Below are 21,026 nucleotides of genomic sequence, written 5' to 3' on the forward strand. Positions count from 1 at the left end.
TATCCTTTAATACCTTTCTATATAAAAAGCAGAAACAGGACCACAATCGCACAGCTTTTACTCGAACTCTTAGTACGTGGTTGTTTCTCTTTTTTAGCTTTTCGAATATATTGATATTAAGGTTACTTTATTTCTATCACTTATTCTTTCATCTTTTAGCTTTACTATTTTTACTAAGAAGTCTTATGTTACATAAATTTCTGAATTTCGTTTGGCCAATATGGATTGAAAACAAACTGTTGATATGCTAATTTTTATATATACATGCTCTTTATATAGTAAGGTTTAAAAATTGCCAGGTAGCATGCATAATGATCGTACGAATGGTGAAAAAATAAACTACATTAACCCCTACACTAACTCTACTGTGATCTTTTAGTATATCTGAAAAGTAATATCCTTCAGTGTGCATGTAACTCTTAATTTTACTTGAATTTTCAATTGGTAGACCCCACAGTCACATCAGCATTTGTAAATTACACAATCATTTTAGGTTGAACAATTTGGAGCATATCAATTAAAAAAATATATTGACTATTTTTCTTTTCAAAATAGATTAATTTTATATTTTTAAGATTAAAAGATATTTTCTCTTAACCAATATCTCAACTTTTTAATTTATCCTATAAATATTTAATTTTTTTCTGTGAAAAAAATATGTTTTTTAGGTTTTTTTTTCTAAATTTTTTATAAATAGTTGGAAACCTCTCTTCTCTATATATTTTTTTTACTTTGAAGTTGGATAGACTATTTATTACAAATCTATTATTTAATTAAGTGTCACGACCCAAATTTATGAGTCGCGACCGGCGCTAGGGAATGGGAGTGGTAGCTCCGAAACCCGTAGCAAGCCTAAAATCCTGTGTAAATTTTTCGCAAATCGAATCATTTTTCATATATCAAAATACATGTGACCCCATTTTACAAAAATATCAGAGTTAAAATGCGCTATATAAATACATAGACAAAGACATCTAGACTACTGCGGACCGCTAGAATGAAAACTTTCTTTAACTTCTTGTGCAAATGACTTCCGAGAATTTAAAACTTCGGAAGCTTGACTCTCCAAATCATATCATACTATTCCTGAAAAATGGGAGGAGCAACGGGGTCAGTATAAAACTGAGTGAGTTCACCAAATTACACGCAATATCACATAAAGGGTTAAAACATTTGAAAACCCATTTTATATATAGAAAATACTCTTTTGAAATCATATTGCATACTCTATTTACTTTCCTTCATAACTCTTTGTTTATTTCATAAACTTATAGTTTATACGTATCTGACATCTTTGATTTCTTATTATGGTATTGATATTTTTCTTTCTCGTTTTGTTGTAATAGTTTTCGATCGGATCTTAAATCTTAGGTTATATCATCATGATTCTAAATCGAATTAAATCATTGGCAAGTCTCTTGTGACTTGATCCTTATGGTTGGGTCCCGAGATAGTTCAACCGAGTTACCCATAACCATATGGTACAGTCCCGAGATAATTCAACCGAGTTACTTGTACCATTTCTCAATCCCAAACGATCGATAGGAGTCCCGAGATAATTCAACCGAGTTACTCCTTAGACACGGGTCCCGAGATAGTTCAACCGAGTTACCTTCGTGTCTGCATTCGGACTCTGCACCCTGCAGGTCTTTTGATCTTAACTGTCGATTCATATAATTTCTATTGACATTTAATAGGAGTGTTTGTTCACATTGTGTCTCGATCTTGTTTCGTATTGATTCTCGATGTATCGTACTTACTTTTTATTACGTATGAGTTCCGAGGATTATCATCGAGAATGGATGAGATACAGGTCCCGGGATAATTCTACCGAGTTCCACCTTGTATCTCAGTTCTTATTATTGAATATGTCAGAGTTCACTTTTTCTTATCTCATGTATTTATCATTTCGATGATTTATGTTGGGTTTTCTTGATCCTTTATGGACCATGACATGCACATTACAATCTACAAGCATACATCTATAACACACGCACGTATGGGTATTCATTATAATTAAAAGTACGTGTAGGAACGTATAATGTACCTTTATAAATATATGAATAATAGTACATATATGCATGTACTATATTTTTCTTATTTGTATTTGGTTCGATTTATGTCATTTTACTTTACCCATCCCCGTTGTCTTAACATTTATGTTATTATCAAAATAACACATTACGATAAAGCATCATTTTCAAAGCATACATACGTATACATTTTTAAAAGCAAACATTTCAAATATATAAATATTCATATAGCCTTTCGTAATAAAAATACGCGGCTTTATGAATATTGACGAGTAATTTAAGGTGTACTCACCACTTGCTATCCAAATTCTTCAAATAACACGAAGACATCTCGATCTGTTCCCTCGAGCCTTATCGATAGTCGCTCGTCCGATCTACGCAATATATGAATAGCATGAATTAATAAAATTCAAGCTATATCTATTTACTAAAAAGTTGGTTTTCTAGCCAACTTTAGCTATTAAAAACGCGTACTTAAAATAGTCCGACCCCTAAACAAAATTGACATTCTTAAAGTTCGGAATGTCGCCTAAAACTTTTGTTTAGGTCTCAGACTAAAACTCGCACCCGAAGGTGTCGAAAAATAAGTCGGAAGTCGGTTCCCCGATTTAAACACTTTGGGGCTGCACAAACAGTTTACTAGGGCTGCTACTTTGGACCTTAAAACCGAGCATGTATAACAATCATTTTCTAAAAAAAACTCGACATATTTAAACTTCATATTCATATCTACAACTTCCGTGAAGACTTCGACTAGTTTTGACATCTCGATTATTCACAATAAATTTCCAAAGTTGGCTCCTTAATTCAATTTAATCCAAATTCAGCATTTTTCATGCGTTTTTGAGCTTTATATTCACTTATCTTAAAGCATCAAAACTGTGATTAAATTGCTCATATTTAATCTATGTAATACGGTCTACAATTTCCATTCTGGCCCGAACTTGATTCGGTATGCGTAGAGGGTCGGAAAACGCACTCGAACTGCCTATCCTGCACCATTTTAAAGTTGTTGGCAGCCCCTAAAACTGCTTAACAAGCCTACTTTGGGTTGTCGTGGAGGGCATATTCTGCCTCGTGAGGCAGAACCGAGTTGTTCGGGGTTTAGTCCGACATGCACCCACGCCATACGTATAATTTCGGACATGAAAGATAACCCTAACAACCTCCGAAACCGCTCTCAAACTTAACTCAAACACAACTATTAAAACAGTATTTTATTAACATAAAATACGTTTAATCCATTTTTAATTCGACTTTTTCGAAGCCTATATCCTTTTTAACTTCGATAATTCATACTTTACACTTCCGACTATCCAATTTATTTTTCTTATAATTTTTCCTTAAAATTAATTATTTTTCCAAAGTGACTAACTAGTCGACTTTGGGCCGATAAACGACATGCTTACAAACAGCCAATGGCCAAACTAATTATGCATTCTTATTCATCAACATCCCAACTACATTTTTCGTTAAGACCCGAACCAAATCCGAGGTGCCTGCGGCCGGCTGGGAGCTGCCAAAACAGCTCCCATGGGCTGCCCTGTTTCTGGGCAGAAACAGCCCAGAGAACAGGGCAGATCTGCTCTGGTGAGCAGTCATCTTCTGCTCACCGGAGCAGACTGGTTCTGCTCACCGGAGCAGAACCACCACTGCCATGGTGAAGTTCAACATGCCCTCTTCCATTCCGACAAATTTCCAGCTACATAACTTGACTCCAAACCATTCAAATCAGCCCTCAAACATCACTCCTCACAACAATTCATAACAGTGTGCATACTTAACTTTAAACATCACAAAGCAATTCATTTCATCTCCAAATTTTAGAATTCAAAGTCTATACCTTAGCTTGATGTCTCTACTCCATGGCCGAACCATCTTTCTCCAAAATTGATGGTCAATTTCTTTAAAATCCTTACTCTAATCCATCATACACACCTTACAAATATTAAATATAAGTAGTTAACATCATAGCTCATAAGCCCTAATTACTTCATATCATCTTTATACCACATACAACCATAGGATTTATAAATTATTGGCTTACCTTGGTTCCTCCTTGCCTTGTGATCATTTTGCTCCAAGAATCATGAATTTCCATCAAGAATTGGTACTCCTAGGTGATGATGAGAGGGGTTTGGTCATGAGGGCTAAGGAATGAAGTTTGGAGTTTTGTTTTTTTGCTTTCTTAAGCAAAAACAATGAAGATGAGAATGATGATAAATCAACTCCTTCTTGAGGAAGTTGATTACATCATTAAAATGGTTAAGGTTCCACTTTAACCCAATGAACTTATTTGTACTTTAACCCAACTCTTTATTAACCAACGTGCTTGAAATTTAATTCGATTTCGTAAATTTACAAAACTTTGACGATAATTCCTTAGCGATTAATAATGAACTTTGTCATATTATTTACCGATCTGAGTCCAATAATTATTTATTTAATTTTGTTTTTTTTCGAATATCTGAATTCCGCTCAATTAAAATACTTTCGTCCAATTTTATGAATTTTAATCTTATTTCCATAATTTATTTTACGATTTTTATCGTAAAATTTATTAGCTCGGGACTTTCCAATATTTTATTTTATTTCTTTAGTCCCGATTAAATCCAATTTATCGCATCATAACTTTCCATTTAAATTATTATTTTTCGATAATTCTAATAGACCCGCTTCGGTCTAAGTCCTTATTATCCAATAATAATTTGATATTCTCGTTCTTAATCCTCATTATTATTCTCCATGACACTTACGTCATACTTTAAAAATTCGGATTATTACATTAAGTGTGCCTTTGAGTAGGTAAAATGGTCACAGTAACATTAAATATGAAAATTTTATTTTTTAAAGGAAATGATTTTTTTTTTAAATTTACTTTCTTTCCCAAAACTATAAATTTTATATTTTTGTTATAATTATTTTAGAATGTGCCTTTTTTTTTTGCAAACTTTTCTAGTGTTTTTTAGTTTAAAGTTGTGTGACCCATATATTAAAATTCATGATTTAATTGAGCATATATTTAATCTGGTATTATTATTGTAGCTATATTGCATCTGACTTGTTTGATTATTTCGTTGTATAAAAAAATTGAGTAACCAGATATTTGAAAAATATCAATTGTACTGTCATTTTAATTGTTTGGTTTGGTTACTTAAAATAACAAATGACACCTAATATATGGATAATAGGTATGTGGGCAATCATGAATCTAAATGTGATTTATAACCTACAAATATAATTGTGGCTTCAGATATAGAAGGATCGCATGGCTTGTCAGCAATATTAAATTGATGGACAACCACACAGATGATCTAAAAGAGTACAAAACTGAAGCAAATTTATTGTTCAATGTACAATAAATGTGCTTCAATTTTATACTTTAAATATAGATTTCTTTATATATATTGCATATTACAATTAGTTGGGTTCTTGCTAGTTTAGGGAGATAAATGCATTGCTCAATGACTAATTTTAGTTATGGCTTAATTACTTAAAAAATTCTCACCTTTAATTTTGTTTTCGTTTATACCCTGACCTAGGAAAATTGTCACAAATACTCATGACCTTGTCTTTATGTTTCACCTCTACCCCAAATTTCAAAAAAAAAGATGATTTATTGAAAATAACTAAATATAAGGGTTATTTTATACCTTTTTTAATAAAAAATTACAAACAAATACTTCATCTATAAAAAAGCTCAAATAAGTCCTAAAATTAATTAATTTTTTAATTTAAATAAAATAAAATAAATAAAATATTTTTTATTAATTACAATCTACAATTATACTCCAATTTAAAAAACCGCTAATATTATTATTTTCAAAAAAAAATTCAATTTTTGTATAATTAATAACATTGACGTGTAATTAGAATATATACTAAAAATGAAGGACTATTTTAAATTTTTTTCAAATGAAAAGAGGTAAATTTAATGCCTCGAGGGTAGAGGTGAAACATAAAGACAAAGTCATGAGTATATGTGACAATTTTTCTAGGTCAGGGTATAAACGAAAAAGAAGTTAAAGGTGAGGGTTTTTTAAGTAATTAAGCCTTTTAGTTATAGGCTGGGTGGGAATGGGTTAATTGGTTAGGTTAATATGGGTTGATTAGTTGGGTTCTTGCCAGTTCAGACTGAATTAATCAAATTTGATATTTAATATGTAAATTCAAGTTTGTCCTAGATCCTATTCATAATATTTATTATCCAAGATCAATTGTTAAAGTGAAATCATATTGATTAGATTGGATTAGATTTTTTGGACATATTTAAAATTTTGACTAAAAAGAAAATGCCTTTAATATTTTAACCATTTTAATGAATATATCTTTAAAATATAATTTAAATATTCGGCTTCGTCAATTTTACAAATGGTGATACATATTTTGTTGCACTATATTTTTTTATAAATAATAACTTTATTAGCACATCCACAAGAAATGGAAGGCAAAGAAATTACAAAACCGGCTTATCGGAAAAAAACGCTAGTCTCTCACAAAGAAATCCAAATTTCTAAATACAATAACTACTATTATAAACAAAAAAAGGAATTGTGATATTTGTAGTGAATTACACTCTTATGAATGATCGGAGTAGAAATACTTCTATATTTTATGTGTTTTATATGGTATATATTGTGCATTTGACGTTGATTTTAAGCTTCTTTATACTCATTTTTGTGTTTGAGTATTCCAAGCATAATGTAGGAGTTCTTCATGATTATCAAGCCATTTGAAAGTCATTGGGATCATAATTGAAGTTTAGAGGAAAGTTGCGCGAAGATCCGATGAAAATAGGGGCCGAGAGCACAAGTTTCTACTTTTAAAATTGACCCCTCTTTATCGATTACAGATTTTTGAATACTTAGAGACTTCAATTGACTTTGTGTTCTTCACAAGAAATAAAGTAGACATCTTAAACTTTCCATAGAATCAAGAATTGACTCATTCCAACGTTTCTACATCGAGTTATGACATTTTAAAGTTGACAATGCGCAGCACGACAAAAGTGGGCGGGCGCACGAGTGAGGTGTGCGGGCACACGAGTGAGGTGTGCAGGCGCACGAGATAAGTATGCGGGCGCACATGACGGAAAAAATTCACAAAAGTTGGACAAAAATGCCCCTACATGTCACTGATCTCCACCAAATTCAAGGGCGCTTCTGGGTTTTCATTAAAACTCGACCTAAAGTCAGTAGATGAGGCGGAGGACGTATATATAGCACTTTATACATCAAGTTTATGGTTCGATTACCATTGTATTTGTAATACCCCAAAATATCTAATTATCTAATTGGACCACGTGTTCAGTTTAGATTTGCCAGAATGGCGGAATCGGAAAGATTTTGATAAAATTTAAATAAATAAATTTCAAGTAGGTTGGTTTCAGGAAATAAATTATAAAAGAATAAAGGTTATATTTCAATTCTAAAGTTAGAATTGGAATTAAAAGGAAAAATGTAAAGAAAAGTCCAAAATAGGGTACAAGGACCAAAGTGGTAATTTAGCCACTTTGTGTCGAAAATAGAAATATTGGATTTTTACGGAAAAGTGTTATATCGAGCTTCGTATTATTTATCGGATATAAATAATACGTATAAGTTGTAATAAAAGAGTTTATCGATTTAGCTATGGACTAAATCGTAGGAAAGAAAAGTTTAAAGGGTAAATGATAAGAAACAAAAAGAACAAGGATCAAAGTGGGCTTTTAGCCAAGATATATATATATATATATATATATATATATATATATATATATATATAAGAAAGGAAATATGAATTGAAGAGCAGAGAGAAGGATCGAGAGAATTGGAGAATCATCGCCGAATATCGTCGTTTCGCCGCCGTTTCACCGTCCGACATCCGAATTGAGTGATTCAAGCGGCAATCTCTTCGGAATTGAAAGCTTTATTGATCTCTAGCTTCAAATCAAGGTAAGATTTCGAGAATTGATGCCAAATACGAGTTATACGGGCTGTTTTAGTTTAGAAATTGGAATTATCGATTTAAATTCGATTTTAGCGTTTTTGGAAAAACAAAGTTACGGGTTTTGTTGGAAACGGAGTGTTTGGCGTGTATGGGGAGTGATAGCACGACGGGAAGCCCGGAAACGACGTTTCCGGAGCTGTGCGTGAACTGCACTCGGTGTGCGATCGCACACCGAAGTGTGCGAACGCACACTTGTGGTGTGCGAACGCACACTCCCAAGTGTGCGGACGCACACTGAAGTGTGCGCGCACACTGAAGTGTGCGAGCGCACACGGTGGGTCCGCAGGGACCTAATTGAGCTTTTGGCCCTAATTGAATGGGATTTCAACATTTTGAAATACTAGATCCTAAAAACGATTAAGGACCCCGATAAATTGAAAAGTAAAGTTTTAGCTCGACGTTTTACGAGAGCTATGATAATGAAAAATGTCAAGGATATTATACGTTTCTCAAATACGAGAAACAGAGTTCGAGATATCGCAACTATGATAAAGGAAGAATGCGATCATAAATAAAGTTAAAAATAAAACCAAATCCTAGAACTTAAAAGTATTATACGAGATTCACGTTTAATCATTAAGTGTTAATTATTTATCAGACGTGTCAGCGAATAGTGGAGTCAGTAGGAGCGGACTAGCGAGAGCGTACTATAAGATCGATCATATCATTTCTTGGATTGCGGTCACTGTGAGTTGTACTTTTACTTTCGTGTATTAAAACTATTTGATATATATACTGTTTTCACGCATCGCATAATATATAATTGATTAAAATGTTATATGTTTATTTATTTTCTATATACAAGAACTAGTATGCGATCCGAATAAACTAGCTACCTATTGGGTGTCAATAGGCTGTGTGATCACCAGTATCGAGTCAGTCTAGTATGTTTGCATTTGAGAAATGACTTGACACAGCTGGGAGCTGTTGATGAATATGAAATTTACGATTGGGTTTTTGATACGAGTGAGTACTCGGCTACGGTGTAGTCTGGAGTCCCCGTATCTAGTGGCTGGGCCACCAGCGAGTTGGACTCGCAATTGATATTTACGATTGGGTTGATTGATAATGATTATTCGAGAAATGTGTCGCATGCTAGGATATTAGTTTCGTACGGATCAAATACGTGTTTATATGTTTCATATTATTATTTTCTTGAAATGCGATGCTATGTTTTTATATATTAATACTGTTAGTAAATGACAACTCACTCAGTATTTTCCCAAATACTGACCCCTCACCTTTGATGTCTTACAGGTGCTTAGTTTGTGGACCTAGATAGAAGCCAATTTTGGAGTGCAGAAGTCATCTGTATATGTTAGTTTATGACTTCTGTGAATGCTGCAGTAGTGATCCTGTGTCGGTAGAACAGTAGCCTAGACAGCAGTTTATTTTTATTGTATATATTAACTGCTGTTATTATTTTATATGCTTCTTGATAGGCTACATGTTTTGTATATAATCCACGGCCCCAGATGCCGGTGTGTTATTCTGAGACAATAACTGATGTATATAGTACCGCGAGGCCAGTTCGTACAGGGTACGGTAACTAGAGCCCGCGATGTTTTGAAACAGATAGAGTAAATGTATGATTATATGTTATATATATGTTCATTTGCTTCCGTTGTTTGATATTGTTTATTTTATATTATATTTGCGAAAAATTAATCGTGATTTTAGGCTTGCTACGGGTTCCGGAGCTACCACTCCCGTTCCCTAGCGCCGGTTGCAGCTCTATAATTTTGGGTCGTGACAGTATTAGACTAAAACAACAGATTAGCTTATTTTGAGTTTTTGTTCATCGTTTCTTATTGAATTTTCTGGATTATTCTTCAATATTATTTTGGGATTTATTGCGACTAAGGTACGATTATTTCAGAGAGATTACATCATTGTTATCTTTTCCATTATGAGTTCCATTGATTTTATTGCTGAATTATCTTCGATAATGAGTAGTTAAACTCTTAATTGAGGATTATTGACTGAATTATGCTTATTTAACTGAATTGGCTTTATGGATTATTATTCAAATTGCATGTTAATTGTTGTTTTTAATGCTTAGTTTAATCTGATCACTTAGACTATTGCCTTGTGTTTTGATTTTGACTCGAGAGAGCTAAATTGAGATAGACCATATCAATTAACAATGTAGGAATTAATTATGCGAGAGTGAATTAATGAATACGTGTTCTTAGGATTTGCTTAATAAACACCATTCTATTAGCTAATTAGGTTGATTATAACACAAGAGTAAGTGATTTGCCTACTAGTTGATATGTGTGTGTGTGTGTGTGTGTGTGTTTGCCTGTAGCGGCTTGAGAGAGCGATATAGGGGGTTTCGACTAGTCTGAACTGAAGTTAAAACAACTAAATTCATAACCAATTTGTTGAATAACATAAGTATCTATATATTATATAATTGAGAGGACCAACGGAACCCTCTCATTCATTCTCACCAAATAGAGCAATTCTATTAGTTCCCACCTTTTCCATATATCTATATATTATATAATTGAGAGGACCAACGGAGCCCTCTCATTCATTCTCACCGAATAGAGCATTCTCATCAGTTCCCACCCTTTATAAAATACCTATTTTAATTTAATTATATAATTAGAGTTTTATTATGAGTTCTACTCTATATAATATCCTCATCTATATAAACTACCTATTCTATTTATTTTTAATTCAATATTAATATCAATGACACCATTATTTTACTATTTGTTCTTTTTTTCTCCAGATTTTACGAGCATTACTAATTGTTCCTTTTTCTCCAGATTATAAGTTCTAATCTATACCAATATCCTCATCAATGTAAATTGCTTATTCTATTTATTTTTAATTCAATATAAATAACATCATTATTTTACTATTTGTCCTTCTTTTTCAGATTCCACAAGCATTACTATCTAATTTTTTTTCTCCAGATTCCAACGAGCATTCTGCTAATTTTTTTCCGGCAAATTAAAGGTATGTTTGATTGTTCTAAAGATTTATTTTGAATGAGATTGAATTGCAGAGTTAGTTTCAGTTATATTATAAATTGATGTACTTTGATTTCTATATTCAAAAATAAAATTTTTAGAATTATTTGAAGATGTAATTATTGTATATATTATTAAATTGAAAAGTTTGAGTATTATTATTTAGCTAATTCATTATTTTGTGATATCTTCATTAGTTATTGAGACTTTACTGAGTTTAGTTTTCTCATTCAATTTCATTAAATAAAGCTTTCTCATTAGTTGTCACTTTATTTAAAACACTTATTTAGTTTAATTATTTTTATTAAATTATTATCATAATTTCTAATTTACATGGTCATCTCTTTAGTTACAGGTAGTTAGAAGTTAAGTTTTATATCAACTTCCTAAACCTAAAAGATCAAAACAAAACAGAAAATTTTTCAAAAGTAAGAAACTCCAAAGTTTAATGAATAACTATTATTTTGTTCTAATTATGAAATTTATAACTCTTTTAAAATATGTAAATCACTTTTTTTATTCTCATATTCTAATTTTTGATTTCGAGAAATCAAATTCAAAAAACAGAAATTCTCTAACAAATATGTCAAATTATGGAATTAGAAGGTGACTATACTTTATCTCTTATAAGAAAGCAAAACCATTCATTATTGTTATTAAATCCTTTTTCCCAAATTTATTTCTTTATGCTAGGCTTTATAAATCAATCGGCAAAGCTTCATCGTATTTAATATTGTTGCCGCTGTAACTACTGCTCTCGCATCAATAGCTTATTACGACTCTCTGGCGGCTTTTGCGGAGGCACTACAGGCTTTTTTCTCTGTTTTTTGTGCTTATATTATTATTATTCAATTAGATGGATAGTTCAAAAACGAGGCCTGGTTTGTTGGCAAAAACAGTTCAAAGAACACTGACTTGAGGAGGCTTGGGGATTGATTAGGGGAACCATAAGTAATTGACTCAACATTTAATCATCAAGGTATGTAGTATATTTAATAATGTCCATTTTTACTTTGACATTTTATAAAACTGCGTGCACAAATTTAACGACAAGTTTATGTAGATTGGAATTTTACTGATACTGATTAATGTTTATGATTACATTATGTTCATGTTTATTTCTAGAATGTCAAAATAATTTTTATTAGGAAGAGTTTAGTTTAATGCTTTACATTACTTATCATTAAATGACGAGAATTATTTGATAGCAAGAGAATTGTTTATCTCGACACAAGAACTTTACTCTATATTTGTTTAACCACATAATTATATCGATCTTTCTAAACACCTTATATTCATCCACTATATTTGTTTGGATATATGTTTATTATTTTTTTCAAAATTCTTTTAATGTTGAATTTGTTTTTATTTTAATTATACTATTTTTTTTAAAAAAAATTGTCATTTTAATATATATGGCATGACTTATATTAATGTAAAAAATCAATATTGTCTTTAAAAATAGCTATAAAAATAGCAAAATCAAACATGACTTATTTACAGAATTTTAATTAATGTAATAAGTTAAAAATCAATAATTATTTATTATTTAAAATATATAATCCAATCAATTATATTGTTTTACAAGTCATTCAAGTGCGCATCACAAAATTCAAATTATATAAAGGTTTTATTTTTATTATGAAAATTAATATTTCTCATAGAATTTAACTTTGTATAAATTAAATATTTAACTTTTTTAAAACTTTATTTTTATATAAAATGTTTTATTTTTAAAATCAGTTTTATTGAACTTGAATATTAATTTGTAAGTAGTTTTTAGTGTTTGTAAATTGAAAGATTTATAAAGATTGATTGAAAAATATCATGACATAAAAGAAGAAAGATGCCCACTGGTGAATATGAACGAGATTGGTTACAACTTATTACTTTTAGAAAAAGTCGACATCGACCTCCCATGGAGGAAGGCGGCGGGTTTGCGGGTGATGGCGGGTCCGAAGAAGACATTGGCGGATTTCGAAGCGTGTATTCAAAAAACGAAATACAATTAATGTATATTAAATAACTAAATTTTTTTTGAGTTTGTGGAGAAAAAGGTTTTTATTGTATTTATAACATTTAAATAAATTTTAGAATATATGAAAAATGTGAATGATTGATTTTGAACATTATCCAAATAAAAAAAAATTAATTTGATGTTATATGGTACAATTTAAAGTCAAAAATACAAAATATGATAAAATTGACTGGTTTTAAGCATTAGGGTGCTATTGAAAACAAAATTAAAGATCAGTTGTTTGTAAGACTATTAACCTTTATTTTAATGCTTTGCATATTATGAATTTTTATTTTAACATTAATTCTCATATTTATTTATTAAATAAAATTATTATTTAATTTCTTTCATTTAAATTGATTCCGCGTAAATACGCGGGCTTACGACTAGTTCCCACCTCCCCAATTATCAAAAAAAGAAATAAATGTATTAATAAAACAATTCTATTAGTTCCCACCTTTTCCAAAATACTTATTTTAATTAAAATTTATAATTCTTCTAATTTATTCATTAAATTTACACTTTTAATTTAAACCAGTCTTTATTATATTGTATAACTCTTTTAAGGCAAATCTTTTCATTCGATCATAATTGTTCCAGCCAAAATATAACTATTTTTTTCCTTCATTAAGCATTAGTTTGGAAAATACAATCTATTTGTGTGTTATTCAAGCATCAGTTTCAACAATTCAGAGATAAGGTTCATAGCTTGAGTATTAGTTGATATGTAATCAGCTATTGAAGGACAAACAGTAGAGATTTTGCCACTTTTGCTAAATTTCTGTGAGAATAGGACTACCATCCAACTGGTTTGTATTATTGTTTAGAAACAAATTGTTTTGGTTATAATGTCCTAAGATTTATTCTTTATTTGATTGTGGATAGAGGTCATTGTTTGATTCTTTACTCCCATTGTTTGAATGAGGACAAGGATGGCCGACTATTTTGAAAAATACTTCAGTTGCCGAGGAGCGAAGACATATATTGATGGGTTAATTGCAAATTAATACACGAACTTTACCCTAATTTGCAATTACAACACGAATTTTGAAACTTGGCAATTTAATACACCAACTTTTATTTTTTTGGCAAATTAGTACACCGACCAATCATACAACGACACGTGGATGTATATGACAATGTCCACGTTAGTGTTTTTCCAGTTCGGTGTATCAATTCGCCAAAAAATAAAAATCGGTGTACCAATTTGCCAAGTTTTAAAGTTCGTGTTGTAATTACAAATTGGGGTAAAGTTTGTGTATTAATTTGCAATTAACCCTATATTGATTCAGTTGAGTTTTCTATAACTATTCATAAAAAAGAAGGTTTTCTACAACTCTTTTCTTTTTATTCTTAAGATACTATTATTACGTTTAAATGATTAAATATTTTTTTTACATTATTTTGACCCATCTTTTTCTTTTATCCAAGAAAAAATTAGAATAAATACTCCATTTTTAAAAATAATTTAATTTCCTACCTCAACAAGGAAAAGATAAAGAAAATACCTCACCTTTTTATTATTTTTATTTTTTTTTACTCTAACACATGTTTATATTATAATTATGCCTAACTTTTATTATTATTCTACTCTAACCATTTTTCTTTACTCCAAATGACAACTGTCACTTTTTTTTTCTCTCTCTTTCTTTCTTCTTCTTCTTCTTCTTCTCCTTCTTCTCTGTTTGTTTTTTCTCACCATTTTTTTTTCTTCTTCTTCTTTTCTTTTTCATTTTTATTTTCTTTTTCTTCGCCGCTCCGCCGTCAATTTGCCGCCGCTCTGCCATCGTTCTACTGTCGCTCTCTGTTCGTTTCATATTTGATTTTAGAATTTTTTTTCTTAATTCGTGGTGATTAATACGATTTATGTTAACTTTCAGATCTAAATAAATTACTCTTTAATTTTTTCGATTTTAGATCTAAAAATCTGCATGAAAAGAATTTTATGATGAAAAAAACGATTTTCTGCACAAAAAACGATTTTCTGCAAACAAAACAGCATCTGATTATCATATGAGTATCACTGCATTATCATCACATTATCATAACACTGCAGAAAAGATAATTTTTATATAGAAAAACATTCTCTGATTATCATATGGGTATCACTATATTATCATGTAATTATCATAACATTGCAGGAAAAAAAATTCTGCAGAAAATAATGTTTGATTATCATATTGTTATCATAATATTATCATATATCGTTATCATAACATTATCATATGATACTTACATGGAAAAAAAATTACAGAATTAGTGTCATATGATAATGTTTTATCATATGATAACGAGATGATAATATTTATGTTACATATATGATAACATCTATGATAATGTATGATGAAATAGTGTTTGATTATCATGTCGTTATCATAACACTGGAGTATGATAATTAGATGATAATGAATTATGATAAGGTTATGATAACTAGATGATAACGTACATGAAAATAGAATAACAAAAAGATTCATGACACCGGTATGATAAACAGATGATAATAAAAGAATAAAGTTATGATAATAATATGATAATATGATACATATATGTAAAAAAATTACAGAAAAATTATGATAATGAGATGATAATTTAAAGATAATAGTATGATAATATGATACCTGTACGAATAAAAAAATTACAAAAAATTATGATAACGAGATGATAATGTGAAGATAATAGTATGATAATATGATACATGTATGAAAAAAACAATTACAAAAAAATTATGATAATAAGATGATAAGGTGAAGATAATATTATGATATTATGACCTTATTATACTTCATTATCATACTATTTTCTTCACATTATCATTTCGTTATCATAATTTTTATGTAATTTTTTTCATATAGCTATCATATTATCATACTGTTATCATAATTTTATTATTATGTCGTTGTCATAACATTATCATTTAGGTACAATAATACAATATCATCTCGGTATCATATGATTATATTATGATAACGAGATGATAATACAATGATAATAACATGATAATCCTTTTTTTGTAGAAAATCATTCTTAATGCAGTGTTATGATAACAACATGATAATACAGTGATACTCATATGATAATCAAGTACTGTTTTTTTTATAATTTTTTTTTCTGCAGTGTTATGATAATCATATGATAATCAGATGCTGTTTTTTTGCAGAAAATCGTTTTTTCATCATAATATCGTTTTTTCATGCATATTTTTAGATCTAAAATTGAAAAAAAATTCAAGAGCAATTTAATTATATCTGAATGTTGAAAAATCGCAATAATCACAACGAATTAAAGAGAAAATAAAATATGATTGAATAATGCAGTGACGGTGGAGCAATGAAGAAACGGCGGCGAAGCGATGAAGGTACGGCGAAGAAAGAAAAATGGAGAAGAAATAAAAAAGAAAAAAAAAATTGACGAAGAAAAAAAGTAACACAGGAGGAGAAGAAGAAGAAGAAGAAGAAGAAGAAGAAGAGAGAGGAGAGAGGAGAGAAAAAAAAAGAGAAATGTAAAAATATGACAACTGTCATATAAAATACTTAGAGTAAAAAAATTAATAGAAAGTAGGTATAATTACAATATAAATATGTTTTAGAGTAAAAAAATAAAAGCATTAAAATTATGAGGTATTTTCTCTATCTTTTCTTTATTGAGGTAGGAAATCAAATTATTTTAGAAAATAGAGTATTATCCTAATCTTCCCTTTATCCAAGGCTACCTAATTTGCCAACTTATTTACCAAAATACCCACTATATAAAGAAGTCTTGTCTCATTTTAGGTTAAACTTTTACATAGCCACCTTTTTTTCTCTCTCTTCTCTCTCAAAGTTCTCTCCTCTTTTCTTCTTCTTTTTCATTTGATTTTCAGTTTATCTTCTCCGATTACTTTTCCGTGCGTCTTTTCCGTTCGTCTATCCGGTCGCGCTTCCGTTCGTCTACTTCCGATGGATTTCTCGTCGTTTCCGGTCGTTTTTCCGTTCGTCTTTTCCGTTCGCGCTAGTCTGTTCGTCTTTTCCGTTCGCGCTAGTCTGTTCGTCTTTTCCGTTCGCGCTATGGATTTCTCGACTCGTTTTTAGATTTGTGCAATTTTTTAGGTTTTTTTAATTATTTAAATATTTTATAAATAAATTACTGTAGATCTATAATTTTTTGTTTATAAAATTGTTATATTATTCATATAATTATTTATTTTGTCTTCTCTTATTCATAAATTTGTTTATTGCTACTGAATTTGTAAAGAAAATATTGATTTATGGTGCATTTGTAATAATTTTATAATATTTTTACGTTTTAGTGTATTTTTGGTGTATTAATAGTCTATTTCTGCCGTTTTTAGTATATTTATGGTGCATTTACAGTGTTTATGGTGTATTTGCAGTGTTTATGGTGTATTTGTAGTGTTTATGGTGTATTTGCAGTGTTTCATGGTTAAATCACAAAAAACACTATAAAATGCCATAAATACACTACTTATACACTGCTTATACACTACTTATACACTATATACACACTAATTTTATACTATATAAACATCATAAAAACACTATATATACACTATTGTTACACTATAAAAAATAAAATAAAAAATTCTAGGAAAAAAATCTATAAAAAATAAAAATTAACACTATATATACACTAATCTTACACTATATAAAAAAAATTGTCGTCGAATCGACCGAACAGAAAAAAACGAAAACCGAAATTGAAAACCGAAAAAGGTATTTATGAAATTAAAAAAAAATATTTTTCGTAAATGAAAAAAATCAGAAAAGAAAAGTCAAAACTTGCAATGTAAAGTTGTAAATAAAATGTCAAAACATGTATTTTGAAAAATTACCACTTTAATCTATCTACACCATTTTATTAATTTTCTAATTGCCCAAATTGGATGGTTTTGATAAAAAAATGCAGGTTTTGGGGTTAGTTTTAAATGTGCAAAAATAAATAATACAAACAATTGATCAATCTACACTATTTTATTATTTCACTAATTGTTCAAATTAAATTGGTCTTAGGTCTTAGGGTTAGCTTTACGTAATACAGACAATTGATCATATTGATCATATATATCACAAATAAAAACATGATGATATAAATAAAATCTCTATGATCAATCATTATTTTGATCAGCTATATGATAAACTTTGACTCAGATTTCCATATATGAATTAAGGACCACAAATTTGATGAGATTTAATTAAGTCTGGTGTTTGAATCCTTAACGAAGTAAAAAAATCTTCATAGGTATGTGTTGTTGAATTTGTAAACTAGAACTAGAAATAATGTTGCAACACTGAATGCAATTTTAAAAGATAAAATTCCTCAGTCCATTGCCAACTTAATAAATATTGTTGGTTGATCAGTTTGAGGGACAGGAATAGTTTTTCTAATTTCTGGATTATAAAGTTTATTTGATAAATGGAGGTGTTATGGTGGATATATATGCTTTTCATTTTTAATTCACTTGGCTAGACTATATAACATAGCAATATAGTTAAATTAAGTATTTTCTATTAAATTTCTTTTTGTATGTTATTTGTGTTTTTTTTTTCAAAAATTGATTCTTTTTTAGTCAACGATTAAATTTGTCTTTATCATAGCACAAAAAAAGAACAATTATCAAACAAATATTATATGTCCCGGTGAAAATTAATGAATGTCTATTGTTTTTACTTCTCTCTTATTTCACTTGGTTCATTGGTATATCTTTTAAAATGACAAAAGATACAAAATAAATCCCTTTAAAATCATTAAAAATAACAAATAAACTCTTTTAGTATATTTTGGGCCACTTCAGCCTTTGATGTTTTCAAATTGTGTAAAAAATCTTCAAATTATTTTGGAAAGAGCAGTTAAACCATTTTAATATATTTTTTGGACACTTGACCACTCAAGTTTTTGGTAAAATATTTTAAACATTAAAATTATTTTTAAATATTTTTTTCTATATGGGTATTAGAGACATGTGAGCAATTAATGGGTGTTTTTAATGGTGTTTGACAAAAGAGGTTATTTATTTCATTTTAAAAATAAAGGGAGTTTAATTGTATCTAAAATTAGTTTAAGGGCTTATGTGTAATTTTGGAAAAACTACGCAAGTGTTTATCTTTTGCTTTCAGACTTTGTATGTTAAGGAACAATCAAATTGCTAAATTATGACATTGCTATAATTTATGCATTTGGTGTTGTAAAACAATAGCAAAGGTAATAAATAAGTGTTCATAATTCTATTTTTCTGAATGTGTCCACTCTAACCCCTTTCTTGAATCTAGATTTTATGTATTCTGAAGATTTAAAGAATTCAACATAATGCTAATAGAGATATAATATGATTACATTTTCATGATAATTAATATGTTTCGTTTATAAAAGAGCTATCATGAAAATTATTATGTTTAGCGATTCAAACATAATTATTTATTTGTTTTTTATAGATACAATGCTAGTATGCTACTTATACAAATATAAAAATCAAATATGAAAATTCAACATGTGTTTCGAAAAATAGCTATAAAATAGCAAAATCAAGTATTTGTAATTTATAAATCTTTAATTAATGTAATATAACTTTAACAAATTACTTTTAATTATTAAAAAAAAATCTAATCACTTACTTTTTTCAAAGGTCGTTCAAATTTTATACAGCAACACAAAATTCATCTTATTTAAGCAATTTGAATTTTGAGTTTCTTTGTAAATTCACATTTCGTATTAAACAAAGTCTATGTGATATGATATTAAAACGAAAAAGAGTAAAAAATAAGTATGCTCTTTTTATTATTGAGTATATCAATATTTTTTTTGCAAAAAAAGTAGTGCAACAACTCCGTAATTTAAAACAGTCTTCTAAAAAAGAAATACGCGGGTGCGACAGGCTTAAGTCGCGAGCGCGACTTATGGTTCGCAGACGCGAACTATACCTATTGATAGGAGTAGAATTACTCATATTTTCGTATATCCAAGACATCATTTACTAAACACACTCTATTTTAAAAGTTTACCAGTCTTGTCAAACATAGCATGATAGCATCCCCAGACTTTTCTAGGAAAGCAGTCGGTGATCCGTCCATGATTATGTTTTGGTTTCCTCTCCTGTCTCATCTGGATATCATAGTTTGTAGTTGGTTTGCGTGTTATTACCCCATTCTCATATTGGTCTCCTGGGATGCACAACAACATTCAAACTAAATAATTAACAAAATCAACTAAAGGAGGTGTTAGAAGGCCGAGTTGTGGAACATGTATCCTACGCAACAGTTGTGTCACGTCGTTTTTACAATAAGCTAACGAACGTTTGCGATAGCAGAATATTCAATTATTATTTATTTCTTTTATTATTAGATGTTCTTACATTGCTTTGGATTACTAAGTAGAAGTAGTAACCCTATAGAGTTTAATAGCTTTGGATTACTAAACATAACAAATATTAAGGGTCTGTTTGGTATATATTTTTTGTAAGCTTCAATTCAAACACTTTATCTAATTGCTAAACATGAGAATAAAAATTTCCAAGAAATAAAATATGAACACACAAATTCAAAACAACCAACCTAATACCAAGTCCCTCAGCGCAAATTCTCTCATAAGTAGCCACCATTTCTTCGGGTGTAGGCGCCGGATATCCAGGAAAATGAACAACAATCATCCAGTGATTAAAGTCACAGCCTTCAAAATCAACCATAATATCTTTTAAAGAAGTTAGCGACGGTCCTGATACCCTAAACAACCGCGTTTGAAAAGGGGAGCATATTAATGGCGGTTGTACGTGCGATTGGGGAAGAGGGAGCGGAGGTGAAGTTGGGGTTATTATTGTAGAGGATTGAGAGCGGTGGAGCGTTGAGAGGGACGTTAGCGCTCGACGGAGGCGGGTTAACTGTAAAGCCATGGTGGCTAGCGGCGGAGATGTCAGGGTTTTCTAGGGGTTTAAGGATGTTTGAAGAGTAATGGATTTTATTGCAGGGGATGAGTGCTCTGCAAGTAAAATCTATATTGTTTCTATTTTAGGACACA

General features: G+C 29.9%; 1 protein-coding gene and 1 long non-coding RNA gene across 3 annotated transcripts; both read right to left on the bottom strand.

The window, feature by feature from the left end:
* Positions 1 to 756: 756 nt before the first annotated feature.
* LOC126660377 (uncharacterized) lies at positions 757 to 4,448 on the bottom strand. Of its 2 annotated transcripts, XR_007635343.2 has the most exons (4): positions 4,081 to 4,448; positions 3,877 to 3,971; positions 2,326 to 2,407; positions 757 to 1,086 (listed from the first exon to the last, which is right to left on the bottom strand). It is a non-coding gene; the product is annotated as an uncharacterized LOC126660377 (long non-coding RNA). The 2 variants fall into 2 exon arrangements; XR_007635342.2 differs by lacking the exon at positions 2,326 to 2,407 and having other exon boundaries at positions 4,081 to 4,283.
* Positions 4,449 to 19,837: 15,389 nt separating this feature from the next.
* On the bottom strand, positions 19,838 to 20,969 carry LOC126660376 (multiple organellar RNA editing factor 1, mitochondrial-like). Its single transcript, XM_050353846.1, has 2 exons — positions 20,567 to 20,969; positions 19,838 to 20,176 (listed from the first exon to the last, which is right to left on the bottom strand). The coding sequence occupies exons 1-2, from the start codon at positions 20,899 to 20,901 to the stop codon at positions 20,164 to 20,166; spliced, it is 348 nt and encodes a 115-aa protein (XP_050209803.1). The 5' UTR covers positions 20,902 to 20,969; the 3' UTR covers positions 19,838 to 20,163.
* Between the last annotated feature and the right edge of the window lie 57 nt (positions 20,970 to 21,026).

The sequence above is a fragment of the Mercurialis annua genome, linkage group LG8, assembly GCF_937616625.2.
Source record: "Mercurialis annua linkage group LG8, ddMerAnnu1.2, whole genome shotgun sequence".
Classification (NCBI taxonomy): Eukaryota; Viridiplantae; Streptophyta; class Magnoliopsida; order Malpighiales; family Euphorbiaceae; genus Mercurialis; species Mercurialis annua.

What these genes read in the sequence shown, in the direction of transcription:
- LOC126660376 (XM_050353846.1), bottom strand. Translation starts at nt 20,901, where the DNA reads ATGGCTTTACAGTTAACCCGCCTCCGTCGAGCGCTAACGTCCCTCTCA.